Source organism: Astyanax mexicanus, chromosome 18 (assembly GCF_023375975.1).
Source record: "Astyanax mexicanus isolate ESR-SI-001 chromosome 18, AstMex3_surface, whole genome shotgun sequence".
Taxonomy (NCBI): Eukaryota; Metazoa; Chordata; class Actinopteri; order Characiformes; family Acestrorhamphidae; genus Astyanax; species Astyanax mexicanus.
In genome coordinates, this window is record NC_064425.1 from 30,243,775 (window position 1) to 30,263,730 (window position 19,956).

The 19,956-nt window shown below is 38.1% G+C and overlaps 1 protein-coding gene across 12 annotated transcripts in view; it reads right to left on the bottom strand.

Annotated features, from left to right (window-relative positions):
- Positions 1 to 19,956, bottom strand: part of rap1gap2a (RAP1 GTPase activating protein 2a) — a 208,480-nt gene that overhangs the window by 5,173 nt on the left and 183,351 nt on the right. For 10 of the 12 annotated variants that reach the window (XM_022682532.2, XM_022682661.2, XM_022682486.2 and 7 more), the window contains 12 exons: positions 19,603 to 19,732; positions 17,793 to 17,948; positions 13,804 to 13,875; positions 13,610 to 13,696; positions 12,438 to 12,578; positions 7,345 to 7,491; positions 5,377 to 5,492; positions 3,574 to 3,672; positions 3,329 to 3,446; positions 1,870 to 1,972; positions 1,661 to 1,731; positions 1,009 to 1,047 (listed from right to left, as the gene is read on the bottom strand). In XM_022682532.2, coding sequence (XP_022538253.2) covers positions 1,039 to 1,047; positions 1,661 to 1,731; positions 1,870 to 1,972; positions 3,329 to 3,446; positions 3,574 to 3,672; positions 5,377 to 5,492; positions 7,345 to 7,491; positions 12,438 to 12,578; positions 13,610 to 13,696; positions 13,804 to 13,875; positions 17,793 to 17,948; positions 19,603 to 19,732 — 1,249 coding nt within the window. In that variant the 3' untranslated portion in view covers positions 1,009 to 1,038. Of the gene's footprint in view, positions 1 to 1,008; positions 1,048 to 1,660; positions 1,732 to 1,869; positions 1,973 to 3,328; positions 3,447 to 3,573; positions 3,673 to 5,376; positions 5,493 to 7,344; positions 7,492 to 10,007; positions 11,554 to 12,437; positions 12,579 to 13,609; positions 13,697 to 13,803; positions 13,876 to 17,792; positions 17,949 to 19,602; positions 19,733 to 19,956 lie in introns of those variants that run through there. The other 2 variants (XR_002651630.2, XM_022682802.2) reach the window with 2 other exon arrangements.

Below are 19,956 nucleotides of genomic sequence, written 5' to 3' on the forward strand. Positions count from 1 at the left end.
AGTTTCTCCAGCACAGAGACAGGAGCAGAGACAGGAGCAGTATTAGCATTAGCCGCTAACCACAGCACTAGCTTTTTATTTGTGTGTTTACTGTGTTAAAACAAGCTACATGGGATGAACCGCTAGCTGATAGTGCCCTGGCTTACTGGAGCACTCAGGGTTCCTCAGTGTAACTCTGTTGGATGTCATTTACTAGCGCAAACTGCTGCTAACCACGGCTAGCGTTGCTGCTAATGCGCGCTAAAATATTAGAAATTCAACCCTACTGTAAATAAACGGAAGCGCTGTAGTCAGCCAAATAAACAGTTTTCAGGAGAGAAATCTGTGTAGATTAACATCCAGCGCTCGTTTGATTTTGAAAAAAATGTTTTTTTTTTTTAAGAATTACTTTTTTTTTTACTTATTTTGAAACCCTTGTTCCTTACTACTGTCACCTATTTCCATGCCAGAGTTGAGGGGACTCATTACAATGCTTAAGTCTTTTTTTCCCACTTAAATCATGACCAGCAAGTGTCTCCTAATAATTATGAAACAGTTGCTGCTGTTTCTCCTGTCCAAACTAACGGTCCAGTTCTGATTACACAGTTAGCTAGTTAGCATTGCACTGCTAACCTGTCTACTGGCCTGACCCCTGTCGCTGCAAAAAAATTAAAGAATTTTAAAAACACTATGATAAAACTGGCTCTCATCAGGACCACCCCAGGAAAGTAATATCAAGAGTTTTCTCTGTTGCACAGGAGGAAGTTAATCTGAGTTACCAGCCTCAGAAACCGCAAATTAACATTACCCCAGATAAGCGCCACATAACGCATAATGTATTTTAGTTGTTTAACATTTTTAGGTTCCGTATGTGTTATGTCCTTATGATGATGTGTCCAACCATTTTACTGGTACATCACAAAAACAGGGCATTCAATATGGAAGGTTTCGGCACCTTGAAGATGATTATTCTTTAATTAAAAAAAAAAAAAAAAAAGATTTTATGGATATGAACCCTTTAAAGTTTACCTGCTCTCGCTGCAGTCACTCCATTCTCTCTTAATGCCCCTAAAAAAGAAAGGAGAGTATTTTTATTTATATAAAACTTTATATGCAAAAGTACCCCTTGAATATATTTACATTTTGTCACCATACAATCACAAACTTAAACGTTTTTTTATTATCAGGAAAGCTGGTCAGAGTTGAGAGTCATGTAAGAAAACCTGTTGGAGGCTTCAAACGAGATTTACCTTCCAGCAAGACAATGACCCTAAACATACAGCCAGAGCTACAGTGGAATTGATTAGCTCTTTGAAAATACAGTATGTGTTAAAATGGCCCAGTCAAATTCCTGACCTAAATCTCTTTGAGCCTCATGGCAAGACATAGATAGCTTTATTAACTATTGATATAGGGGGTTAAATACTTTTGCACACCACACTTTAATTATTATTATTTTTTTATTAAACATTTGAAAACCTTGTATCATTTTCGTTCCATTTCCAATTATGAGCTACTTTTTGTTAGTCTATCAGGTTTTCTTTTTTATGTTTGTGGTTGTAAGGTGACTAAAAGTGAAAAAAAAAATGTTCAAGGGATATGAATACTTTTGTACGCCACTGTATATATTTCTCCAATCAAAGTTAACACTAGAAGGACTCCTCAGCTCACTGTTACTCACTGTTGAAGAGTGGCTCAGCTTGTCGAAACGGAACTTCAGGTTTGACCGAGGTGAAGTTTTACTTTTCCCATCTGAGAACGAGAGAGAAATCTCATCATGCATACAGTACTAAATGTGTGTGTGTGTGCAGGCCTGTGTGGTGGTTTAGGACATGAATATGAGTGATATGTGAGATATATGAGATGTACAGGTATCATTTCACTTATTACCAGTAGAACTGCGGCACATTATGAAGGGGGTTGCAGAGTTCTGGCTCTCCAAGCTGAGGGAGGGGCTGAACACCACGGGCGAGGCCAAACTGGGGTGACTGCTCTGGGGGAACACAACATCAACCAATGCCCTGTCACTACCTCCACTGACTCCATATGCCTCTCACTGGCTATAATAAGCCCCCAAAAGCCCCTATAATAAAGCCCAATGATTCTCAAAAGCCTAGTTTAACCCTTATGTGGTTTTAATACTCTGAATAGTTGAGTTTTCTCTAATGCTGGGGTTGCTCTAAGAAAAGCCAATCAACTTCAAGCTGGAAAAATATCATTTTGTCTTTTTTTTTTCTGTTAAACATGGTGGTGGGTCATTTTTCAGTCCCTACTCTAGTGAAAAAAGTAGATTAAAGTATACTATGCGTTATTATGCTATAGTGCACCTAAAGTGTACTTATAGCCACATTGTTAATCAGTTTATTTAAAGAGTGCTAAAATGGAACAACTTTTTTTGTACTTATTATACTTTAATTATATAAAAGAAGTACAAAATCATATTTAAATTGCGCTTAAAGTGTTCATGAATTGAGTACAAATATGCTTCTTGTTCCTGTCTTTTGTAAATAGCACTCTTCTAGTATACTAAATTGGGTATCAAAAATAATTTTAATATACTGTACTACAATTTTTAGCGTGTTGCAAATTTACTTTAATTTTTTTTAATTAGTAGTACTAATTTAATTTACTTCCTAAAAATGTACATGATACATTGTACTTTAAGTACTTTACTTTATTCTCGTAATATTATGACTTTATACTCGTAATTTAATTACTTTATTCTCGTAATATTACGACTTTAATCTCATTATATTATGACTTAATTCTCGTAATATTATGACTTTATTCTCATAATATTACAACTTTATTCTCATAACATTACGGCATTATTCTCGGAATATTACGTCTTTAACTCGTAATATTATGACTTTATTCTCGTAATATTATGACCTTAAACACGTTATATTATGGCTTTATACTCATAATATTATGACCTTATTCTTGTAGTATAATGACTTTATTCCCGTAATATTATGACCTTATCCTCGTAATATTATGACTTTATTCTCGTAGTATTACGACTTTATTCTCATAATATTATGACTTTATCCTTGTAATATTATGACTTTATTCTCATAATATTACGACTTTATTCTCATGATATTACGACTTTATTCTCATAATATTACGACTTCATTCTCGTTATATTATGACTTTAATCTCATAATATCACATCTTTATACTGGAAGTGAACTGTTTTTATTTTTTTGTATGGCCTTCAAATGCCGTCGTAGTGTTTGCTATTGGGGAGCTGTAGAAATATAAATAATGTGCTGTATGAGATCATGCTGTGCTGTGCTGTGCTGTGTTGTGCATAACTGTGCTGTATCTATGCAGTGTTTCTGACCGTGTCCAGCTCCTCCAGGCCGTCTCCCTCTCCGGCGGTGCTGCTGAAGCTGCTGGTGCTGGAGGACGAGCGAGAGATGTTGGCCCTGCCGCCGCACTCCTTCAGCTTCACAAACGGCCTGGACAAAGACAGGGACAAAGAGACAGCACAGAGACAGAGAGACAGACAGGGTTAACCACTGTCTGGAGGAACTCACACACCTGTCTGATCACACAGCAGAACTGAAAGACCGCAGTGAAACTGACCTTTCTTTGTTTGGACAGATCTCTGGTGAGCTTGGGTTGGACGATGTCTCTGATCGGCCTTCCTGCGAGTGTGAGATAATGTCCACTGATTTCTGCTCACTGCAAAAAAAAAAAACACAGAGAGCAAAGCACACGTTTGTTTGCATATTAAACAAACTGAATCAGACAAACTCAATAACTGCACAGAATTGACTTGATTTAAACGTGGGCATCATTTTCACGTTAATAAAATACACGTTTCTGTTGTATAGTAGTGCACATACAGAACTCTCCCTTCCAAAATCACTTAGCTACTTCATAGCAACCATCAGGCAACACCAATGCAACCACTAAGCAATATCATATCAACCACCAGTGTTGGGCACATTACTTTGAAAAAGTTATTAGTTATAGTTACTAGTTACTTCTCCAAAAAAGTAACTGAGTTACTAACGGAGTTACTCCATTGTAAAAGTAACTAGTTACCAGTAAAAGTAACTATTGCGTTACTTTTGTGTTACTCGCCCCCCTAACCCCCACCCCCTGGCCCCCACCTTCTCAGAGCATGTTCCATAAGCCAGATGAATAGAGTGCATGACAGCAAAGACAACAATCATTGCTTAGGCGGTTATCTCATCCCCCCCTCGCTTCTGACTCACACACACACACACACACTTGTGCTTTTGTCTGTATGCGCGAAGTAAAAAAAAACGTTAATTGAGCGGCTAAAGTAACGTGCAGTAACGTTATAGTGACAGTCAGAGTAATTAGTTAGATTACTCCTTACTGAAAAAAGTAACACCGTTTATTTCAACGCCATTATTCCCATCACTGTCAACCACCATATAAATAGCTTAGCGGTAACCACTTTTGCTAACTTCTTTTTGTCAAATGTCTTAGTTTATAGTTCATGTACCACGCCGTATTTGGTAAATCTGTGCTGCTAATGCATGAGTGTTGCTAGGGTAGGGTTATCCATGTGGGTACCAAAGGGTTTCTTAGTGGTTGTTAGATGTTTGCTATGGAGTTGCTAAGTGGCTCCAATTCCATCGCTATGCTAGCCTGGATTGCTGTTATCCCATGATGTTGCTTTAGTATCCCAAGTGCTGACATTGTGTTGCTTAGTGGTTGTTATAGGTGGTTGTAATAAAGCTTTTAAGAGGGTGCTAGCTGGTTGCAATGGTATACCAGATGGTGTTGCTATGGTGTCTCGAGTATTTGCTCAGGTATTGTCAAATGTGTTGCCCTGTGCTGATGGTTGGCTGTTACACGATGCTGGGGGCTGAGCCAAATGCATAGACAATAAGATCAGATTTCAGCACTTTAGGAGATATAAGCACTACTTCTACTTCTACTTCTACTTCTACTTCTACTACTAATTCTACTTGTCCTTGGTAGTTGTTTATTTCCCTGTTTGGGTCATTAAAACTCTTTTTATTTTAGTCTTTTTTGTTTTCCTTTTTTTTCTCCCACCAACCAAGCTTTTTATGCAGAGCCCAGCAGGGGCAGCCGATCAGCACTGTTTATCACCGGGGATTCTGGGAAATGGAGTTTTGAGAGCTGCTCCCAGCTGCTCTTGTTTGTGTGCTGCTCAGGCCCCCTACTGGCAGCTGGGGGCAGGGGCGGACCCCTTTACAATTGTTTTGGAACTAATTCACTCCTGCACAATACTGTAAGTATATGAAATATATGATTTATTGTCATATATGTTTTGATGCTTATTATAAAAAAGAGTGGTTAAGGTAGAAGTTTGGATGGATGATGGGGTAACAGGTGTGTATGAGAGAGAGAGAGAGAGAGAGAGAGAGAGAGAGAGAGAGAGACCTGCGGGATGAATGTCTCTCAGTGGGGCTCTCTGTGCTGGAGTGCAGTCTGGGAAAAAGGCCTGAGCGCCGTTTCACCGGACTCTTCAGAGGAGACTTGGCCGAAAGAACTGGAGGCTGAAAACACACACACACCCACACACATTTGTTTTTACAATTCAGGACTGTATAGTATTATATGCAATTGTGTGCAAATTTGTTTGCTGCATGCTTTGTTGATTTAAAGTAAAAACAGCATGAACACAAGAAAGAGCTATTTATTACTATTTTTCTATATAAATGTTCTTTAAAATCTGGTTTAAAAAGCAGCAGCTAGGTTTGTTTCTCAAATGTTTTCAATTATTTTCACCTTGAAAATCAACAAAGCAAACCATCTGATCAGGAGTGCACTAAATCTGTTTATAACTTCATATGTTGTATAGAGTACATATCAGGTATCAGATGGACAGTGTCGTTTCCGGTTAAGAGTACGCTGTGGCTGCCGCTTCTCTCCAGTGTGTGGAGGAGTGCTGAGTGTGTAAAAACGTGATTGTAAAGCGTCCTTGGATTTCTGGAAAAGCGCTATATAAGGAGACAAATATCTAAACCTGATTCTCAACATAATTATACATTTACACTTGATAAGCAATGAAAGTGAATTATCCTTATTAACTATTAGCACATAGCGCCCTCTTTTGGCCGCTTACATACTTTGCTATCGTAACCACAGGAAAAGTATGCTTTGCGTGACTCAAAACATGCAAAAGGCGTGTTCCAATGCTGCTGTTAAGCTCTAATCGAAAAGCCCTCAGGGCATTACATCATCCAATAACACTTTCTGTATACTGTACAGCCTTAATGTGCCCTCTTATACTCCACTACTTCTTTATTACTGTCTGTCTCTGTCTCTCTCTCTCTCTCTCTCATTCTCCCTTTCTCTCTCTCTCTCTCTATGTTCTGCTCTTCTACTGACTTGTTGACTTATTCTTTAGTCTTTTCCTCCTCTACTTCTATTCTATTCTCTCTCTCTTTCTATATTACTCTCTCTCTCTCCTTTCTCTATCACTCTCTCTACCCCACTTTATTATCTACTCCCAGACTCCTTTTACACTTTTATTCTCAACCTCGGTTTCTAATTCTACCTCTCTCTAATTCTACCCTCTCTACGATCTACTCTTTCATTTGTTTCTCATTCTTTATTCTTTCTCTCCTTCTCTACTTCTATCCTCTCTCTCTCTTTCTTGCTCTATCTCTCTTTCTTGCTCTATTTACTTTCTCTCTCTCTCTTATTCTCTCACTCTCTTATTCTCTCTAGATGATGCTCTCATCTTCTCATTCTCGTTATTTACTATGTTCCTCCTTCTCTACTTCTGTTCTCTCTCTCCTTCTATATTACTCTCTCTCTCTCATCATTATCTCCCCCTCTTTTTTCTTCTACTCTCAGTCTCCTTCTATACTTTTATTTTCAACTTTCCATCTCTACACTCTCTCTCTATTATCTCTTAACTCTCTCTCTCTCTACACTATATATATATATATATATATATATACACACTATATGCTCTACTTTCAGTATCCTTCTACAATTTTATTCTCCACCTCCTTTCCTGAAACTACTCTCTCTCATTCTAACATCCATACTCTCTCTACTCTCTCCCTCTAGCTCTATGCTGTACTCTTCTATTGTCTCTCATTCTTTATTCTTTCTTTTCTAATTCTCTCTCTCGTTCTATATTACTCTCTCTCTCTCTCTCTCTATATATATATATATATATATATATATATATATACACACATACATGCTCTCCTCTTCTCTTTTTCATTCTTTACTCTTTTCCTCCTTCTCTACTTCTATCCCATATCATTATCTACCCCTCTCTTTTCTTCTACTCTCAGTCTCCTTCTGCACTTTTATTCTCAATCACCTTTTCTGACATTACTTCTCTCTCATTCTACCATCTCTCTCTCTCTCTCTCTCTCTCTCTCTCACCGTGAAGGTGCTCTTGGTGCACTCAGTGCTGCTCTGGGGGAGCACTCCTCCACTCACACTGGATGGAACTCCTCCCCCTCCTGCAGGCTTGTGTTTGTGAGAGCCCACCATCGTCTCCATGGAGTGACTCCTCACCCGCATGGCCCTCTGGGAAGTAGAGAGAGAGAGAGAGAGAGAGAGAGAGAGAGAGAGAGAAGGCTTTTAATAACAGAACACTCAATAGCAAAGGTTTTACATATCTGGAATCGATTCAATTCAGTTAAATCTCAAATGTGACTCTGATTTGATGCAGTTGTTATAGATGAGGTGCCATTTAGACTGGTACTGAATACGCTAACATGACTAGATAAACTATATACATACAAAATATTAAAAACCATGTTCCTTCACTTCATGGTGTCATTATTAAAGTGTCTGAAAATAATAAATAAAAAATCTGAACTACCAGCTGCAGTCAGTAGATGGCACCATTACCTGATAAATACAGCTCTGGAAAAAAATAAAAGCCTACTTTAAAATGTACCTAATTGAAAACCTCTGGAATATATTTAAGAGAAAGATGGATGATCACAAGCCATCAAACCAAACTGAACTGCTTGAATTTTTGTACCAGGAGTAAAGACATAAAGTTATCCAAAAGCAGTGTGTAAGACTGGTGGAGGAGAACATGCCAAGATACATGAAAACTGTGATTAAAAAACGAGTTATTGATTTCTGAACTCTTAAAACTTGAATATGAATATGAACTTGTTTTCTTTGCATTATTTGAGGTCTGAAAGCTCTGCATTTTATTTGTTATTTCAGCCATTTCTCATTTTCTGCAAATAAATGCTCTAAATGCTCAGTATTTTAATTGTAATTTGGGTGAAATATTGTCCGTAGTTTATAGAATAAAACAACAATGTTAATTTTACTCAAACATAAACCTATAAATAGCAAAATCAGAGAAACTGATTTAGAAACTGATGTGGTCTTTTAATTTTTTTTCCCAGAGCTGTATGTGATATAATCAGGAAAAGATATGTGATGTGATTCACCTTCCCACAAAAAGACATGTATGAGTGTTGCTTTTTAATGAAAATTAATATAACACATGGACATAAGCAAGTAAATGATTTTTTTTATGACATCCTATTTTAAATCCATAGTCGTTAGTGTGGAGTTGGTCCCCCTTTGCAGCTCTAACAGCTTAGAGAGGAGCGATGGGGACTTTTCTATACTACACTCCTTAAAACAGCCTATGGTAGTATATCTAATAGGGTAGGAATTTCAGAAGCTACCTTGTTGCAGTAGTGCCATCCTGTTATACACTAAGTGGGGAGAGAAAGCCATCTTCCCACCTAGAGAGAGCAGGGCTAATTGTGCTCTCTCAGAGCTCCAGTAGCTGACGGCAAGCTGCATGACTGGGATTCGAACCAACGATCTCTTGATCATAGTGGCAGAGTTTTAGTGTGCTGGACCAACCAAAGCCCCATTTTATACACCTTTGATATTGTTATTTTTGAAATGGTACGACTGATTGATGCTGACTTGCTGTCTGCTAAAGCAGCATATCCTAGTTATTAGTACTGTCACAGATATTAGTTAGTTGTTAGTAAGTTTGTGAGTAATTTATTTTTGGATTAGCCACTCTAGTAAGCTCACACATGGACAGGGCAGGTTAATCTGTTTTTTATTTCTTTTTATTTTCTTTTACTAGAACTATTATCATTATTAATAATAAAATATGCAATCAACAGCTCTGGAAAAAAAATAGAAACCACTTACAAATGATGAGTTTCTTTCATTTTACTAAATTGAAAACCTCCTGGATTATAATCAAGAGTTATCCAAAAGCAGTGTGTAAGACTGGTGGAGGAGAACATGCCAAGATGCATTAAAACTGTGATTAAAAAACAGGGTTATTCCAACAAATATTGATTTCTGAACTCTTAAAAACTTTATGAATATTGAGGTCTGAAAGCTCTGCATTTTTTTTAATAAATTAATAATACACAATATATGAACAAAACTGTTGGGACACCGGCTCTTCTGATGTCAATGGTATTAAGAAAACCCTCAAACTTCATTGCTTCTGTTGTCCAGGAAATGCATTCTTCTAGATTTTGGAGGATTGATGTGAGGATTTTATTGCATTCAGTGATAAAAGTGATAAGAGGGAGGTCAGGATGTTGGATGATCACCAGTCTACCTCATCATCACTTCATCACCTCATCCCCAACTCCTCAATGCCTGTATTGGCATTGAGCAAAATCCTTCCAAAGCTCCAGAGAGCCACAGTTTCAAGTTCTCTCACTGTTTTCAATGCTGCTAATAAGTGACAGTTTATGCCAAATACAGTTTCTGTTGCTGATTTTGTCTCTGCATGATATCATCTGGTTTGAAATGGTCTAAGCTGGTCTTTGATGGTCAAAAATAGTTAAAAAGCTGGTCAACCAGGGTAAAGCATAGCCTTCATGCTGGTTGACCAGTGTGTTTGACCAGCACAGACATAATTTTCATTTGAGTTTGTTGGACAAGCTCGTCTATCAGCATGACCTGCTTAACCAAACCAATTATCAAGCTGGTCATACTGGTGCTGAATCAGTGTCTTCATTGTCGGTCAACCAGTATGACTATGCTGTACATATAGTTTATAATTATAATTTTAAACTATTATAATGGTTGTTGGTGATATTACACAGTGAACACACAACTGAAAAAAGATTATTCATATTTACAAGTGTATTTATTCCAGTTTTTTAGTTATGGTCAGTTTGGCATCTCTGTTTTTCAAGTAGTCTCATTTTGCAGCAGATCACAACCAAGCTTAATCATGCAAGCAGCGCAGAAACATATGTATAAACACTATAGACTATTAGCAACACTTTATTAAAAAAATAAATTATAGTGATTTTTTTTTTATAATATCCTAATGACTTGACTTAAGTAATTTAATAAAGTTTTAACTTTTAATAAAAGACTTAACTTAAGACGTAAAGAGTAGATTAAACTACAGTCCGCCATTTTTAGTTCTTACCTAAATAATACAGTACAGTTAATATATTAACTCATGCACCTTCCCTACTGGTCCCTGGCAACACTTTACTTGCATAATGGGTGTGTCCCTCAACACTAACTCACCATCAGTAAGCAGCTTTGCCCACCAGGGCAAAAAAACGTTTTTTTTTTTCTTCTTCTTCTTCAATAAACCTCAATAAACCTGAATGTGCACATAAAATCCTATAAAAATCATTTAATTTTCCCCAAAATTGTCAGTGAGCCTTATAATCCGGTGCATCTTATGTATGAATTTTACCAGTCAGGTTGTAAAAAGCAGTAAAACCACTCAGTACAGCATTTTACAGGAGTTTCACTCAAGACTGGAGCAGGACTAGCATTAGCTGCTAACCGTGCTAATGCTAGCTTTTTAGTCATTCAGAGGTGAGTATTATCAGCCTGTAGCCTGCCGTTAACCCCAGCTAGCACTGCTAAAGCATCATTAGCATTAACTGCTAACTCTGCTAAGCACTGACTCTTTCACTGTTCAGAGGTGAGTATATCGGACTGTAGTCTGCGTGTTTAGCGTGTTTAAACAAGCTACGTGGGATGAAACACTAGCTAATATCGCCCTATCTTACCGAAATACTCAAGGTTCCTTAGTGTAGCTCTGTCAGGCAACATTTACTAGCTCTAACCGTGGGTATCTAAGCTTACTGTAAATAAACGGAGGCATTTTACTCACCCAAATAAAGGAGAGAAATCTGTGTAGATTAGCATCTATCATTTGACTTTGAAAAAAAAAATGTTTTTTTTTTTAATAATTACAGTTTTGTTTACTTAGGTTAGCTTAACTTAATTAAGTTACACCCCCTACAGATACCGCAATGCAGACGAGCTGAATTATTCTTATTAATCCACAGAAGTGTGCAATAAATGTACAGATCCACCAGAGGGTGCAGGCATTGTTAATGTCACAAATAAAGACCATATAATCAATGTGATGAAGTAATTTTATGTTTTTAAAAAAGTCTATTTTGATTCATACACCATTTCATTAATATATACAGGTATATAGTTGTTTGTTTTTTCATTTTTGTGTCGTGAAGGTCAGGCACTGGGCATCTGTATCATCTGGACGCAGTAGTAGACAGAGACGCCCGCTACACAAACCAGCACGGCATGAGCAGTGTGTGACCGTGAAACACCCCACACACACCTCCACACTGCCTGCAAACATCCACACATACACATACAGTCACACACTGGCACTCTGCAGAGCATCCTTTATTCCATAAAGCTTCTATTCCTTTTTTTTCAATTGCTCTCTTTTACAAATGCAGTTTATTATGGCATCTTTCAAAAAAATCTTTGTAGCACCTTTATTTATATTATGTTGTATGAATAAATTAATATATTTTTATATATTATATATATAATTAATAATAATTAATAATCTTTTATACTGCATAATAATAAATAATGGATGTTTTTTTAACTGTATCACTCAGTAGAAGTGAAACGAAAAGGTCAGGATGCCACAGTATATGGACAAAATCAAGAGGAATAAAATGAGTTTATTATGCAACTGATGAGTTTATTAGAGCAACTGTCTCTACTGTCCATGAAACTCATCCTAAAACTAGAAGGGGTGAGCAATGTATTATATTATTACAATATACCCACGTTAGTTCTGACCCTGCAATGTGATTGGCTAAAAGGGGTTTCTATGAGTGCCATTATCAGCCAGTAATGCACCATAACCAAAGCTCTGGATATACTACTTCGCCACATATAGGTAATCTAGCAAAAATGCAGCGCTTACAAGCCAAACAGCGCAGCTACAAACAGAGCAGCAATGGAACTATTTTAACTTACAATATAACCAAACAGATCATATTTTCTTGTCCTCTTTAACTCAAAATCTTTCAATAAACAGCGATAATGGAACTGTGGTATAATCGCAATAATACACTTGAGGTTTGAGCTATAACGTGTAATATTGGCACTGCTGTGCTGATCTATGGCAGTTCCAAAATTACACATTATAGCTCTCCCTCTCGTGTATTATTACCTAAGTATTACAATATTGAAAAACAAATCTGTAAACTCACCTTAAAAGACTCCAGCAGGCCTCCGTGGCCTCCGTTCTCCAGCTTATCTTCATCTGTAACTGAGCCTAAGCCTAACGTGGCCTGGGTCTGTCTGTGTAGCTCATCATGCAGGTTATCAAGCAGTGCTGCTCGCGTCCTACCCTGAAACACACACACACACATAAACACCCAGTGAAAATCAATTTTATTTATCCTTTTATCTAAGCAGGGAATCCTAGCTATTTAAAAAGAGGTTAAGTATGTAAGAACATACAGAACTAGACATCAAACACATACAACACTGACAGATTTAAACATTTTGTTTGCAGAATACCAAATTCTGAGAACAAGCTTAGAAGTTTTCTGAGTTGTATGACTAGTAATCATAATCACATGAAGCTTGCTCGCTCTCAGTCCCCTGATTATTGATTGTATTTACCTGTGTCCCTGCATATATACAGGTTTTTTAAAAGTTATTTTATTGCAGTGAAAGGTTCATGTGGACTGAGGAAGTAGAGTAATATTGCAGACTTTTACACTAATATAACTCATGATAGACAGTTTTACACAGTTCTAAAGAGAGGTCTCTGCTGCTTCACCAAAGTTTAAGTGCAATAGCAATATTATGTCATTGGAGTGGCAATGACTGAATTGTCTTGTTTTCTCTGTAACAATCATTGGATCATCAACACAGTTCTGATGCTGTTTTTTAAAGTACAAATTGCTACATGACTCTGGTTTAAAGCATCACACCCCAACATGTCCATTAAATGCTGGATAGAGCTGCATTGTAAATGCATATATAACTGATCCAAAGATTATATGTAAAGTACACCCAGAGGCCTATTTAAATTATTTGACTTAACAGGGTTCCACACAGTCCTAACTGCAGACTTTTTGAGGCATCCACTTAACCACACCCCCACATCTCCAATGGCAACTTTAGCAGTAAGTCAGCTAAACAGACCCCATTAGAAAATACTACTTAAAATAGCTTAAAATAGTTACAACACCCCTGCAATCTAGAAAATGTACTGTAATCACTGAATGCCAGAATTAGTTGCTAAAATAAAAAAAATGTACAGTATTTCCTGAGCGAGAAAACTTGACCTGGTCCCTGTTAGGATCTTTTCTTGTCTACTGAACCCTCTCAGTCTGAGCTGACTTGTACCTTCAGCAGAGCTCCCACTCACCTCCAGCTTGGCGAACTTGTCAGATTTGTAACAGGCATTTTCAGCATTGATAAGTTTTGTCAGCAGGAACTCTCGGAACTCAGGACCCTGCAAGGAGAAAAATCAGCTTGGTCACAATGCTGTTCTTCTGTTAGCACACACACACAGAGCTGAGTGAAGCTGACGTAGTAGACGTAGTAGCATCTCCCCCTCACCTTCTTAAAGACCGCCGGGTTGGGCAGCGGTGGGCCGAACGGGGGCACGTCCTCCCGGGCTGTGACAGAAACCTGCAACACACCAAACAGAGACAGGGTCACTTTAGAGCTGGTCTGTTCAGACTGAAACATTGATTTTACAGAGTTTATTTAGAAATAAGTTGAATGAAATGGTGTCAAACTTCAAGCATAACATTATGACTACCTCCATTATCCAATTCATATTTTAAGCTCCACTGAATATTGTATTTTTTACACTATAAGTCGTAATTAAAATCCTTTAATTTTCCCCAAAATCGTCAGTGCGCCTTATATATGAATATATGAAGTACAGCATTATACAGGAGTTTCAGTTTAGCTCTCCAGCAGTATTAGCATTAGCTGCTAACTGTGGTAAGCGCTAGCTCTTTCGCCATTCAGAGGTGAGTATTATCAACCTGTAGCCTGCTGGGTGGCATTTACCGCTAACCACAGCTAGTGCAAGCAGTTATTGCTAGTGCTAATTCTGCTATACCCAGCCTTAGTGGAAATCTGGAAATCTAAGATTACTGTAAATAAACAGAAGCGCTTTCCTCACCCAAATAAACAGTTTTCAGGAGAGAAATCTGTGTAGATTAACTTTCAGCGCTCGTTTGACTTGTGTTTTTTTAAGAATTACAGTTTTGTTTACTAAGCTTAGCATTACAGGTCTCGCTCCCCAGCAGGGAGACCTGCTGAATTAGAAGGAAAACATGGCGACACCCCTGTTCCTTGACAGTGTGCCCTAAAATCAAGTGCGTCGATACATCTACACAGTATACAGTAGAGTTTCTCAGTAACTTTCCTGTTCCACCTTAAATGGTTCAACAGATGGCAGAAGCTGCATTATTTAAGGTGGAATGGAAAGAATAAAATAAGATAAAAGCTAATTTCAGCTCCCCATCACAGACAAATTAAGGAATGGAAAATAACAATTACTGGCTGCAGCACCTATGAACACATATTATACCCTAAGAGTAACTAGCTAGTTAACCAGCAGCTAGTTTGCTGAACTTTATCACTTTCTCACTAATATCATCACATTAGCATGATTGTTTCTTATTTATTGTTCTTTGGCTAATGTCAAAACTGTCAAGGGTTGTCCAGATTTTTAGAAGGAGAATTTCACCCCTTCCCCTTGTACCTCAAAAACAAGGGGTAAGGGTACAAAAGAGAAATGGGACAGGGCCTTAGTGTGTGTTGTGCTGATGGTATGAGTGGATCAGATGCAGCAGTGCTGCTGGAGTTTTTAAACACTGTGTTTAACCATTCACTGTCCTCCACTTTATTACACACTCCTACCTACAGCTGAAACACCCTGTAGACAAAGTAAAATCAGACACAGAAGCTTTCATAGACTGTGTATAGCTTGACAGAGCATCGTCTCTCAAAAGTGAAGCCACCACAGGTCGGGCGCCCCCTGCTGTTCGGTTGCAGAAAGCTGTGTAACCCCACCCATCCCCATAGGTTTCAATGGCAAAACAGACAACTTTCAATCACGTTTTTGTTTTCCAATATACTGTAATTCTACCTCCTTTATTTAAATGCAACAGCTAGTTTCACCTCTGCTTATATTGTAAAATTTGTAGAATTTGTTTTTTTAAATGTTATTCAGCTCTATTCAAAAAGGTGCGGTTATTGTAAAAGGGCTGGGTTACAACCAGTGATGGTATAGTTACTTTGAAAAAGTAATCCGATTACTGATTGCTGATTACTCCTTTAAAAAGTAACTTAGTTACTTTATGGATTACTTGATTTTAAAAGTAACTAAGTTACTTTACAAGTTACTTTATTAGTTACTTTCAGCAGCTGCAGACACCACCTCCCGCCGCGGCGCCGCCTTAACATAAAAACTATAACCAGTTTTGCCAATACTCCCTTTTTTGGAAAATGCATTTTTAACAGCAACAATTTATCTCTATTAAGTTGAACTATTTTCTAAAAAAAATAAGTTTTTTTTTTAATAAAAATAAGAAAATTAACTTAACATAAATATTTTTTTATAAAAAATAAAATACGGTCTTTCTTGATTTTACTAAACATAAATACTTGTTTTTATAAAAAATATATAAAATAAAGAAAGTCTTTCTTGACCTGACATATTTAACACTGTAAAACTGAACATTGAACTTGTTGTTCTCTGCAGGGCAGCAAGGAGTGGTTTTATAAAACAGAACCGTGTATATGGTCTAGACCAGGGATCACATATATGCGGACTGCGGTCCGGGTCCGGACCCAGACGTTGTCCAATACGGACCCATACCGGACCCAACTACTGAGAAGGATTTAATTCTGACAGTGTTCATTTAAAGCACCGGAACTTTTCTTGTCTTTTCTTGCGCCACAGTGAACTTCCAATCACGTGTGGTGTAAAATCTTCAAACGCTCTCCTCTGCCAATCAAATTTGTGGCAGACCGCTGCCCTGGCTAGTGAATTGGGACGCGGCTGCAAAAAAAACGCCTTTATAAAGAGATTGGGAGCCCGACAACTGGCGGAAAACGAAAACGGGCGGAAACTAAAGACACGCCGAGCGCGAGAGAGAGAGACAGGAGAGAAAGCGAGACGCGTGTGATTGGGGAAGAGCGGAGGGGGAATGGGTAAGGGAGCGGTGTGTGTGTGTGTGTGTGTGTGTGTGGAGGAGATGAGGTGGAGAGAGAGAGAGAGAGTAACGCACAGTGACTTAAATAAGTAACTTTAATCTGATTACTGGATTGGAAATAGTAACGCGTTAGATTACTCGTTACTGAAAAAAAGGGTCAGATTAGAGTAACACGTTACTAAGTAACGCGTTACTGACATCACTGGTTACAACTAGCCAGGGTGGGACCAATGACTGTATGGGTGGGACCAATAACAGACCGTCAGCCTGTGACCTACTGTGTATAGCTCTGTGGAGGCAGCCCTCAGGGGCGGGGTTATTTAAATGAGTAGGCTGTCTCTCCACAGTCTTTCTCCCTCCTCTGGCCTCCACTGCGCAAGCTCAGGTTTTAGAATCGCCAACATGGCGGAAGATTTTGGCTTCATTTTCATTGAATAAATGGTAACGGCGACAGGGCGTCCATCTTTTTTACAGTCTCTGGAAGCTGTTGCTGCATATTTTACAGTGTTGATCATCATCTAGTTCTTCTTCATTGCTCACCAGATGCTGCCCACTTTGGACAATTCACAATAATTTTTCAAGGCTCTGTTTATGCCACTGGCACAAAGTTGCCATATCTTGACATTATCCCCTTTATTTTAACTTCTGGCAGCCAGGTATATCTTCACAAGTTAACAACCACTCTCTCAGTGTCTGCAGAGTGGAAACATTACATACTGCAGAAAAGTGAAAAAAAAAAAAATATCACGTCGTCTCAACAGCCACTTATAACGTCTGCAATACCAGTGTTTACTGTAGCCTTTAATCAGCACATGCTTCAGCTAGTCCCACATGAAATCAGGGCGGTAAGAGAAACAGTGCGTTTAGAGCTGACAGAAAGGTGTTATAAGCATGTTGTGGAATTGGAAAATATGCGCTTATTCAAGTGTAAGGCCTTTTCAAGACACAATTAAATGGTAGAAAAAGAGAGAGGCAGCACTCAAATGCACCAGTTCAAACTGCATCACACTATTAATATAATAAAACGATGAAAAAACGACAAATAGATGAGTGCAAGTCAGTGTGGCTGTGGATTAGACTTCAGACATTTTGGTTGCACTGACAAAAGGGAGTGAATGGGAGTAACAAGAGATGACGATATAAGGACAATTTAATGTTTAATGCAATTTAATGCAAAATTACAGAATTTGAATTTGTTCTCAGGAGAACTAAGATAGATAGCATATCTGAAGTTGTGTGTATCAGTTGAGAAGCAGGAGAACAGATGGATGTACTGTATACATTTGCACCACATTTACTCTTAATGAAAGAAACTTCAGATATTAGAATTAGCACTGCTGATCATTGCATTACTAACAATTCAAGCATTACCTTGTAGGTGGTGTGTTCGGTGCAGGGGTTTTCTGCCTGCACCAGCACATAAGCGTGGAGGAAGTTGGAGGCGATCATGTCTGGAACAAACGGCGTGGGCTCTTCCTGGAAGACCGCGGCCACAATGTCATTCCCAATGTGCCTCTTCCTCTGCAGCTGCAGGAGAAACAACCAGACCAACATCACTGATAACTGATATTCTACCCCATATAATACAGATTTATTTAGATTTTGATTTTGTGTCATGCTGATATTTTTACAACTATCAAACAAACTGTAATATCAGACAAAGAAAACCTGAGTAAATAAAAAAAGCACTTTTCAAATGATAAAACTATTTTTTGAAGTAATAAAAACTATCCAAACCAATCTAGCCCTGTGTGAAAAAGTGTTGGCCCCCTAAACCTAATAACCAATAACTTGGTTGAACCACCCTTGGCAGAAACACTTGCACTCAAGTTTTACCAATAACTGCCAACAAGTCTTTCACGTCTCTTTGGAGGAATTTTGTTCCACTCTTCTTTAAAGAATTGTTTAAATTCACCCGTATTGGAGGGTTTTCCAGCATAAACTTCCAGTTTAAGATCAACCACAGCATCTCATTTAGACGTTGACTATGCCACTTTGGGTCATTGTCCTGCTGCAGAACCCAAGTTCATTTCAGCAGGTCACGAACAGGTTTTCTCTCTTTTCTCTCTATGTCCACATACAAACCAAAGGAATATTTATTTATCTATTGTTTTTTGTAGCTATTGTAGCTGTTCTGCTTTCTTTGTTGTTGTTCCTTAATATTTGTCTTTTTTTTGTAGCTATATATTTTTTCCGCCTTTTTTGTCTTCTCTTTTTCCCCCTTCCTCTCCTCCCTTTTTTGCCTGTTATTTTGCTTATATTATTAAATTCCTAATATAAGAGGGGGGTAGTGGCGGGCCCCCCCAAAAAAAGGAAAGTGAGGTCTCCAGTTCTTTGCATGACCTCATTTGTGACCTCTTGGATGAGTTGTGGCTGTGCTCTTGAGGTAATTTTGGTTGGCCGGCCACTCCTGAGAAGGTTTACCACTGTCGCTGGAGTCCCAAAACTTTAGAACTGGCTGTATAATATAACCTTCTCCAGACTGATAGATCTCAATTACTTTTTTTTTCATTTGTTTCTTTGAATATTGGCTTTTGGTCTACTTCACTTTGTCAGGCAGGTCCTATTTAAGTGATTTCTTGACTGAGAACAGGTGTGGCTGTAATCAGGCTTGGTTGTGGCTAGAGAAACTCTAAGTTTTTACTTTTTAAGTTTTTACTGGGGGAGCAAACGCTTTTTCACAGAGGGTCATGTAAGTTTAAATTTTTGTGCAAAAAATAAGAAATTATAACTGGACAAACACTTTTTTAAACCAATGTACAGGTCTTACATAGTATTTTTCTGAACAAAAAAAAAACACATCTACTTCCCTAAAATCCTGTTTCACAACTGATATGGTTATGTGGTAGGCTTATGTTGGCCACTTTCAACAATTTCATCACCACACACGCACAGTTTCAAGTGTTTCTAGGAAGAAGCTAAAAGATTGTGCAAAACTGCATAATGCAGAAATGCACCTTGCTATACCAGAACGTCCAAAGCTCAGCTAAAGTGACTGATAGATCTTTAGATCTTAGATGTTCTTTGCTCAGATATATAAGTTTAAGAGAGAGACAATATGCAGTCATGTGGTATTCCAGGACCACAGCTAAGAACCACTGATAGATAGCATACGTGTGGTGAGCAACACACTGAAGAACATGTCTGCAGATCTGCAGTCTGATGAGAATGTGAGGTCTACCTGCTGTACATCTCCTTCAGTGAAGGGCAGTTTAGTAGAGACGTGGAACATGATTTCTCTGTTGCGGAACACGGTGTAGACAGACTGAGACCCCGTCTGCCCGTGAGAAACGTCCAGACCCCCCCGGAACCTGTAAACCATAATATCATCGATATTAGGGGTGTAACGGTACAACAAAATTCACGGTTCAGTTCACACCATGGTAAAAACTGCACGGTTTGGTACGTTTTCAGCACAGTTGGTGGAAAAAAAATAAAGAAGCTAGGCATTCTGTATAACCTCAGCTTTATTAACTACATAATATCAATGAATCTTTATTATAATCATGTTTTGTTTTTTGGTATGGAATGTTGT